This window comes from Corythoichthys intestinalis, chromosome 10 (assembly GCF_030265065.1).
Source record: "Corythoichthys intestinalis isolate RoL2023-P3 chromosome 10, ASM3026506v1, whole genome shotgun sequence".
NCBI lineage: Eukaryota > Metazoa > Chordata > Actinopteri > Syngnathiformes > Syngnathidae > Corythoichthys > Corythoichthys intestinalis.
In genome coordinates, this window is record NC_080404.1 from 40,630,338 (window position 1) to 40,639,875 (window position 9,538).

The following is a 9,538-nucleotide window of genomic DNA, read 5'->3' on the forward strand; positions in this document are numbered from 1 at the left end:
TTCAAAAATTGATAATATTTAGTACATATTTTGACCTACAGAGGGCGCCATGTTTTATGCGTGCAATTGAGGATCACGGTGATGACGTAGTTTGTCACTGTCACTGTTTGCCGGTGCAGCATATTTTGGCAAAACACAGGTTTCGTCCTACTCTCGTCTCGTCTCATCCCGTCTTTCCTGTTCATTTTGCTTTTGCTGCTCGTTTTGTGAAATCTCGACAGTGCTGTCATACTCATTAATATTCCTCTCTGGTTCAAATTGAAAGGGCTGTACAGATGACATGTTTATGTCGCTAGCGTCATAATCTGGAAGCTCGGCAGCGTAACTATGTGACGTCACCGCCCTGCTATGTCAACAACAATGGCGACCAACTAGTTAAACAAAATTTACGAATTGTCTTAAAACGAAAACATCAAGAGGGGTTTTAATATCAAATTATTTTAACTCATAATAATGTTTATCTTTTAAGGACTACAAGTCTTTCTATCCGTGGTTCCCTTTAAAAAAATACACATCTCTATATCTGATTCCAAATACATCACATTCATGCAGGAACCAAATTGTTACCCATCTGGTGTCCTCCACTGACATTTTTCTGTTACTTCACTTTGCAGACACTCATTTGCACCCAGACTCAGCAAACAGAAACTTGATATACTGTATGAAGGTTTTGGGGAGGAGGTGTATTTTTCCACCACTTTGTTACCAAGCGGGGGAGACACTTGGTGTGAAGCAGGTGTGCACCTGTCTCACACTGCAAGCATCATATCAACCTACTTCTTCTTTCACAAGTGCACTACTGTAAAGAAAAACAACACACGAGGGTGTTGTGTATTATATTTGTTGAATTGTCTTCGTAAAATCTTTAAATTTTAGTATTCGTCAGATGGGCATCGTTGCTAGGCAGATGACTCTCATATATCAGTGATGATGATGATGAGAGAGGGGACTCGCAGGTCAGGAGATGCAGAATAGTTCAGCAGGCACATGTGATATATTTAGTGAAGCCATTGTTTGTTTTATTTAGGGAGCGAATTGAGGATTTTCCAAACTGCAGGGCCCCTGAGGTATTTTATCAGGTGTACAGTCCGCCATGTGTTACACATTAGGGCACTGAGGGGAATGTAGCCGCTTGCACATAAGACTTATAAAATGTTTGTAATTTCAGAGGATGGGGGGGTCCACAATTGCCCCCTTCAGAGCTGGCGGACGGATGGAAAACACAGCACTTATATGCAAATGAAACAGCATCGCATTACACACACACTACCTCATTAAAGAAAATAAACCTCATGGAATCTGAGGGGCTGGAGTGGGAAATGTGTTGTCTGAAAAGAAGAGGAATAAATAGTTCTTATGTCACAGGCTTGTGTGGCACAAGTGCATCATAGGTAATAGGTCAAGTAGAAATTTAGCAGGGTTTGTATTTAATGGTTATTCCAAAATTGGAGGACATTTCGCCTTGAAATTCTTGAAAATAAACTTTTTTTTTTCTTTCTAAATTTTCTGCTGGTTATTCATCAAAAATAGAGGATTAAAAAAATAAATATAAAATATTTTAAAATAAATGAATAATAAATCAGTAAAAATGAATAAAAAGAAAAATAGAGGATTATTCACCGTACAGATAAACGGTTTTAAAAAAATGATCGCGTGATTTATTTGGTGATTACAATACTTGCAGAAACGGTTGCAAATACAAAACTAATGTTAGCTTTCTTTCAGGGGGGAGAAGTTATAGCTGTTCTTGTTGACAAACTTAAAGCAAAACTTAAAACCGTTTTTTAATAAGACAGTTGCATTAGGTAGAGTGAGACATTCATTTTATTATGTCTTAAAAATATGAAAATTTGAAGAGAGGACATAAATTTTCTATTCTTTGGGTGTCAAGTCCAGTGTGATTCACTGCTTTGTTGTTCTTCTACCATTATAAGAAGGTTATGATAACAAGGTTGCCTAAATGTTGTAGGACACAATTAATATTTGAAATATTGTGCTGATTAAAACAAAGTTTTTCACAAGATATAGCAATTATTTTTAAAAAATAAAATAAAAAAATAAAATTTAAATTTCATTTTACTGTGAGTCTGAATTTGTTTTTGGGGGGTGGTGGGACAAGAGAAAATGTTTCTTTGTAAGTTTTACAGGGTACTTGTTTTTAAAAGTTTTTTTTTTTTTTAATGTCCTCCTGGGACAAATACATTTATTAGGAAACAGCATGTTTTAATATTTTGTAGATTATTTCAGTTGCGATGGGTGGGATGTCAAATATCCTCCAATACTGAGAAAAAAAACACGTAAATCAAATCATTTTTCGTGTGCGACAACAGCTGAGTGAAAACATTGACCCCAAACTTGGAGGACAACAAGCAAAAAAAAAATGTAAATTTTAATCAAGAATATCATTTTTTCCTATATATCATGTCCTTCTCCAAATATGAATTGAACCCAACCAATAAAGGCCGTTTATGGTAGTAATAATAATAATGAGAGCAGTTCCAACATGCTGACTGCACTCGCTGAGACTGGAAAGTGCTGCGTTTGTAAAATCCTCACTTCACATCATGTCTGCCTCATTATTAATCAAATAAAGCAGGGGAACTGAAACCGAGGCTGCTATGTTTAATTCATTACGATGCACGCTGTTTGAAGGCTGATTGTAATTGCTCGTTTGTCTTGTATATTTATCGCTGCGCCTTATGCCAAGGTCGGGAAGAATTGTGTGGGGTCTATTCTCTCGTTTCATGGATCCATTTCAGTGGCAATTTGGGAAACAGCTCAAGTTTGTCGTGACGCGGCCTACTGGGGGCCAACGGACAGCAGAGGGATCGTTCAAGAATTAAAAAGACATCAAATTAAATTTTAAAAAAATATTGCCAAATATTCCAGCATTATTGTTGTTGAATATAAGCAGCGATATTGAACTTGCCCGATGTCTTCCCCTCCCTCAGCCTGCATTCACATTAGTGCCGTCAGCGGACGTCATTAGAGCTACTAATTGCAGATTAGAGGTTTTGGGTCAGTGGGGGTCACTTGATAGGAGCCACTATACTCTTTTCACTGAAGGATAATTATTTCACATTGCACGCTAAATGTTTAATGCTGCAAATTGTGCGCAGTAAAGTTGGATTAAAGCTAGGACGTGCCTGGTGCGCTCTGCCTTCTCTGAGCTTTATTTTTGCTGTGTTTTGGTCATCACATAATTTAGACATAATTGCCTCCTTGACTCAATAATTTTAAAATTCAAGATTTAAAAATCTTTCAGAAATAGATGCTACATTGACAACGTTAATTAACGCATTTAATGCCACTGACACAATGTAAACCCTTAAAATGACTGTACACAGAACTAAAAATAATGTTCATAAAAGAGATTTCAGAACATTTGAGTAATTTACTGTGTGGTTCCTAATTTTTTGAGCGTACTACACATACAGTATTAGCTATGAAATATTAAGTTTAACTAAAATGGCATGCATCTTAACAGAGTTTGAAACTTTCAACTACAAAACTACATTTGAGTGCTATTAGTCATGAGGTAAAGTTCACATTTTTAGGATTATAATGTTTGCAGTGCAGTGATCAAATCGATTTCAACTAGAATGTGTGATCATATTTCCCTGCCATTGACGGCGATAGACGTCCAATCCAGTATGGCTGGCAGTCAAACTTACTTACACAAATAAGTAAAGCAAAACTTTAAACCGTTTTTTAATGGCTTATGAATAAAAGGGTTGCATTTGCTAAAGTGAGACATTCATTCAAGGCTATTTATGTCATAAAAATATGAACATTTGAAGAGAGGACATAAATTCTCTATTTTTTGGGTGTCAAGTCCAGCGTGATTCACTGCTTTTTTGCTCTTCTACCATTTTAAAAAGGTTATGATAATATGATTGCCTAAAATTTGTGGGACACAATTACTATTTGAAATATTGTGTTGATTAAAGTTTTTCACAAGATGCAGCAATTAATTAAAAAAAAAAAAAAAAAGAAATTTAAATTTCATTTTAACTTTGAGTCTGAATTTCGTGGGGATACCTTCCAGTCAAACTGGATTGGACGTCTATCACCGTCAATGGCAGCCAATTATCTTTTTTAAAAAAATAAAAATAAACAATGATAATTTGGTATTGAGGCTGCTTTGTGAGGATTTTTATCGTCATTGTTTGGTCAAAAATAAAGATATTCTTATGTTTCTAAAGAAAAAATGCACACTATTACGAATGACAATAATACAATTTAAGGCAAAGAACTAATAGCAAATAATAAGAATAATTATGTTATATTCTAGCACAACGCTTTGTTGTCACAGACTCGTGCTCCCCGCGTTTAGAACAAAACGAATGAGTAAAAATGGGGTTGAATTGGAGGGATTTGCAGGTTAAAACATATGCATTAAATTTATCAAATGGTGGCAGGCTCTAATGAGACTCGGTCGTGTCCACAGAGGTTGCGATGGGGGTGCGCCAAATGTTGTTTGTGGCGGATCAAGGCTCACCGCCTCCACTGCACTTTCTTTATCTTAATTCCAAGTTGAAAAGATATAATTATCTAGTTTGAACAGGAGCGCTATCAAATCCGTCTTTCTAGGCAGGGAGGGGAAAAGCTCGAGTGGATTGTGAGGCTGTGAGCCGCTCGGTGTTGCCCGAGATAGGAGTAATGAAGTTGTGGAGTCCGGAGATACAAAGGGCATTAACCTCATTAGCATGAAACCTTTTCTTCTAACTATTGTGGGACCCTTTCAGTCCTCTAATCCCCCCTATTTCAAAGCTGGGTTTGTAATAAAGCTTTTAGGTTTTTCCCCCCTCACTGCTATTCTCTAAAGATTTTTATTGCTGTTGGAATCAAATGGACCGATTAAGAATTTTCCTCTCAAAATGAGGCACATTTTTAAAAGCGACTTTCAATTGGTGATTATATTGAAAAATAATTAAAAATAATAATAATAAAATAAAATTTAAAAAACTAAGGTTGTGGTGGTTGCGCGAGATTTGAAACAAAGATCCCATTTTGGGGCGCATTGCAACCTTCCTTATCTCGTCGTGAGGGCTCGTCAGATTGGGCTAAATTATGTCCAAGCAAGCCCCCTTGGATCCGGATTAAGAGATTAAAGTGGACCACTGGGCAATGCTTCCCCTTCAGCCCCCCTCATATTACTCGCATGATAATTGCCCGAACTGATTTGCACTTTCACAAAGACTCTTTGGAACTGCACACAATCGTGCCGAAAAAAATGCGGAATTTTTTTTTTTGCTTTTTTTTTTTTCAATGCAGAAAAAAATCAGGAAATGTTTTTTCCCCTTCAAATAAAGGCCTGTGTGCTTTTGCAGCGCGCGACATATTGATAAAACTTTATTGACAAAATATTGACAATGACATACTTCTTGGAAGTATACTTTGTGTTAAAATTGTAGCAAATTTAACACATACACAAAAACTATTTACATTGTGTAAAAGAGGGTTTAACAGTAACAATAACTTTTTTTTTCTGTACATGGAATACGCTCAGTGCTTGGAGTTTTTTTTTTTTTTTCGTTTGTCTATAATTCATCTTAGTCCTTTGTGGCATCTTTGAGTGGAGGCTCACGTCCTGCATGACAGAAGGCTGCGTGCGTGCGTGCGTGCGTGCGTGCGTGCGTGCGTGCAAGGGCCAAGCACAACCACACTGGTAAAGCTTTAGAGGTTCAAGGATTGATTCCTTTCCTTAAATTCTCTTTTTTCTTCTGTCTAAAAAACCTTTTTTTCTTTCAAAAGAAAAACACGATAAAGCACTGCTACTTCAAATGTTTTCACAATCACTTTTACACGAGATTTAGGAATTAACTGCACACTGTTTGGGGGAAAAAAGTACAACATCTCTCTGTGTTAGAAAATAGAGTTAAATAAAAAAAGATTTTGTCTTCCTCTTGAATGTGTCAAATTAAAACAACGAGCATGCAATTCAAGTTTTTTGTTGTTGTTGTTGAAAAAGCAGTTTTGGTATCTTGAGTGAAAAAAATACAAGTGCAAACGTCCAATATGAATTGGAAGGGGTGGGGGGAAAATAGAATATTTTAGGTGGTGTGATGGTGAGACCCAAAGTGTCAGTACCATGTTCCTGCTTGTTGTGTTGGACTGACAGGCCACAGCAGCAGCAGCAGCAGCAGCAACACAGCCGGCCTTCCATCGCCCTCAGCTGCCCATCAGAGATGGGAATTGTCACATTGGGCTTATTTTCTGAGCCGACAGTATCCGATATTCGTGTCCTCCTCCGCTCTGAAGCACGTTTGAAACTCGTTTTAATCGTCCGAAGTCACATCGATCTCCTCCGGACTGGACTGCTTGGTGGCCAGCCTCCAGCGGTTTATGTGATGCGAGCCCTTCTTCTTCTGCTGGGACTCCGAACCTTCCTCTTCTAGCTTCTGTCTCTTGAACTTTGTCCTTCGGTTCTGAAACCACACTTTTACCTGTAAAGTGAGGCAGGAATTTGAATGAGTACAAGGCAAAACATAAAAATATATGATTACATTGTGTGACACAACGACAATAATCTAAACCTTCTAAAACAAATGACTATTTTTTTGGTCATGGGGGAAAAAAACACATTACTCTGATCGATCGTCAATATGCATTATATTTTTTATTGCATTTTTTTTTAAATGAATTGATTTTAAAAATATATTAAGAAAATTACACTGAATAAAAACAGAAATACCATAGACCAAATAAAGTTTTCATAGTATTTAACTCATTGGCATGTCATTGATGGCGCTATAGACGTCCAATCCATTTTGACTGGCAAATATACGTTCGATCGTTCGCCCCTCCCAGTCAAAATGGATTGGACGCCAAACGCCGTCAATGGCAGCCAACAAGTAAATAATAACTGTAACGCAGCCCAATCACTTCTCTAGAAAAAACATAGAGTGGATTACCATAATTGTAAAGTATTCACAGAGTATGAATAATTAGTAAAATTAGGAAAATGTAAATTAAATGCGCAAATAGACGATAAAGAACGTCCAATGCATAAAAAAGAATCAAATTAAAATGAATAAAAAACGAAATACACTATTTATGCCCCCATGAAGTTGATTTAAACACACACAAAACACACACAAAAAAACTCGTCTGCCTCTTCAAATCGAAATTGATTTGACGTCTAGCGCTGTCAATGGCAGCCAATGAGTTAAATGCTCTACAAAATGTTAAGACCGCTAGTATTTCTTTTTTTGAAAAAGCGCTTTGACCTAAATCCACTCATCTGATCAGTGCAGGTGGGGAATTAACAACATTCATTCGATCAATTGTCCGAGCCCGCTTTGTCCGTCTCTTCAAGAAGCCCCTCAGTGCGCTAATTGAACGACGTGATGCTTCATTTCTCCCTTCAGCTCTTCAAAGGGTTCGAACAATGTGTCAAATACGGCAGCGCGAGCCGACGAGGCCGCCCGCGCCTACAAAATGGTTAACTCCTTCATTTGCCCTCCATTTTCAAAGGCGTTGGAAATAAAGTCATTCAATTCAAGACCCCCTGAAATGAGGTTATAGGCCAATATAATGAAGGAGGGGGTTTAACTATTATTATAATTGTCGTTATTATTATTATCTTGTATACAAAACATTATTTTTTTCACAATTTAAAGAACTATATATAAATATATTTTTAACTACAATAATAATTTGCGTTTCTAAAAGTGAATGACAATATAAAATGATTAAAACATGCCCAGTGAGGAAAATTATCAAAAATAATTTTGGCGCAGGCTCATAAAATATTGCGCAATTTCCCAAAAATGAATAGAAAGTAACGATCTTACCTGAGTTTCCGTGAGGCTAAGGCTGTGCGCGAGCTGTTTCCTTTCTGCACCCACCACATAATGATTTTTCTCAAAGGCGTGCTCGAGCCGCAGCAGCTGCGACGGCGAGAAAGCCGTGCGAATTCGTTTGGGTTTTCTGGCCAGGGCGTTGTGCAAAAGGAAGCTCTCTGGACTCGTTTCGTTACCTGGAGTCCGACAAAATGAGGGGAAATAATTAGGAAAGGCAAGCTATAAAAAGGCCTGTGCTGCGTGGATTTAGTGGCCAAAATGGTTTAATTATAATGACATTTGTGATACAAGCCAAAATATAAATAACAGAATTAAAGAGCAGGGAGTTACTTTAATTCATTTTGCATGGAAGAAAAAAAAAAGAGTAAAGCAGATTTTAAAATAAAAATATGAAGGTTAATTTGAAATTGTTATCAACATTTTAACAAATACTTGCAAAACAGTAGAAAATATAACACGAAAGAATGGTTGCGGAAAAATTAGGGTTCATGCCAAATGCAAAAAAAATGTAATGCAATTGTAATAAAAACGAGTTATTTTGTGCAGATCGAACATTCTTCACACTTGCGCGAAATCACACAAATTATCACTCACGTTTTTTGCATATAAAGCAATTCAATAAAATATTTAAACAAATCGATTTGTCGTTTTTTATTTACATGAAACAGTGTGCGATATATTGAGAATTCTTTCTTATATTGATAAAAAAAAAAAATATTGCTTTAAAGTGTTCTTTAAGTGCAAAAAAAAAAAAAAAAAAAAAGTTTTCCAAGTGAGCAAAACCTACCTTGAAATCTGTGTCCCAAGTATCTATATCTGTGTAATAACCAAGGGTAGAAGGTAGAAGGGTCCCTTTGCTGGCTGCCAAAAAGAGGGTGCGGACTGTGGGGGGACGAAAGCGGATGAGCTGCCAGCGCGTGCGGCGGGGGCACCGGATGCACCGGCACCGCCGAGTTGGGCGGATGCGCGACCGACTCTGCGAACACCAAGTCCGGGTTGGAGTAAACGCCCCTGCCACCGGAGTGGAAGCCGTTGAGGAAGGGGTTCATCTGCCCCGAGTTGGCGTAGCTCAGAGCCGCCGGCCTGATGGGCTCCTCCGCACGCGACGCCGGGACCACCGGATTATCCTTGGCCACCAACGACTCGATGGTGAAACACCTCTTGGGTGCGGGTTGAAACATGGCGCAATGGTCCAGGTTCCCCAGTTTAAGTGCAAGTTAGCGCGGAAAATACTCCAGAGTTGGTGAAAAGAAGTTGGAAGAGAGGGGGGAAAAAGATCAGCGCGTACGCAACACCGTCAAATGGAAAAGTGTCCTCTCGCTCCCAGACTAATCCATGGATGTGATCGTTTTCCTCGGTGACTCGGTGCGGGCAGATGTGTTAGTTCATGAGGCTAATTAGCGCCGCGCTCCCATAAACAGCTTCCTCTGAAGCCTCTAATGGCATGCTGATTGGCCGCTGCCTCTGACTCTGCCGCTCGCCTTGAGGTGCGCGAGGAGCGAGGCGCTTTAAAGTGCGTCAATGGCGCAGCGGCCTGAGATCGGAGAGGCGGACTCGAGCGCGACGCGGACACTATTCGTCCACTCAACAGCAGCTCCCCCCCGCCGTGCGCGTGCACGCCAGGCAAGCTCGGCAGCTCATTGGGAAGGCCTCTGACACGTCCGCACTCCAAACGAGGCTTATTAGAGGCCGATCATTGAGATGATGCATGCCATTGACAGCGATAGACG

General features: G+C 38.8%; 1 protein-coding gene across 2 annotated transcripts; it reads right to left on the reverse strand.

Moving 5' to 3' along the window:
• Positions 1-1,573: 1,573 nt before the first annotated feature.
• emx2 (empty spiracles homeobox 2) lies at positions 1,574-9,321 on the reverse strand. 2 transcript variants are annotated; one of them, XM_057847491.1, is made up of 3 exons: positions 8,596-9,321; positions 7,800-7,984; positions 1,574-6,449 (listed from the first exon to the last, which is right to left on the reverse strand). In XM_057847491.1, the coding sequence occupies exons 1-3, from the start codon at positions 8,987-8,989 to the stop codon at positions 6,282-6,284; spliced, it is 747 nt and encodes a 248-aa protein (XP_057703474.1). In that variant the 5' UTR covers positions 8,990-9,321; the 3' UTR covers positions 1,574-6,281. The 2 variants fall into 2 exon arrangements, with proteins under 2 accessions (XP_057703474.1, XP_057703475.1); XM_057847492.1 differs by lacking the exon at positions 7,800-7,984.
• Positions 9,322-9,538: the final 217 nt, after the last annotated feature.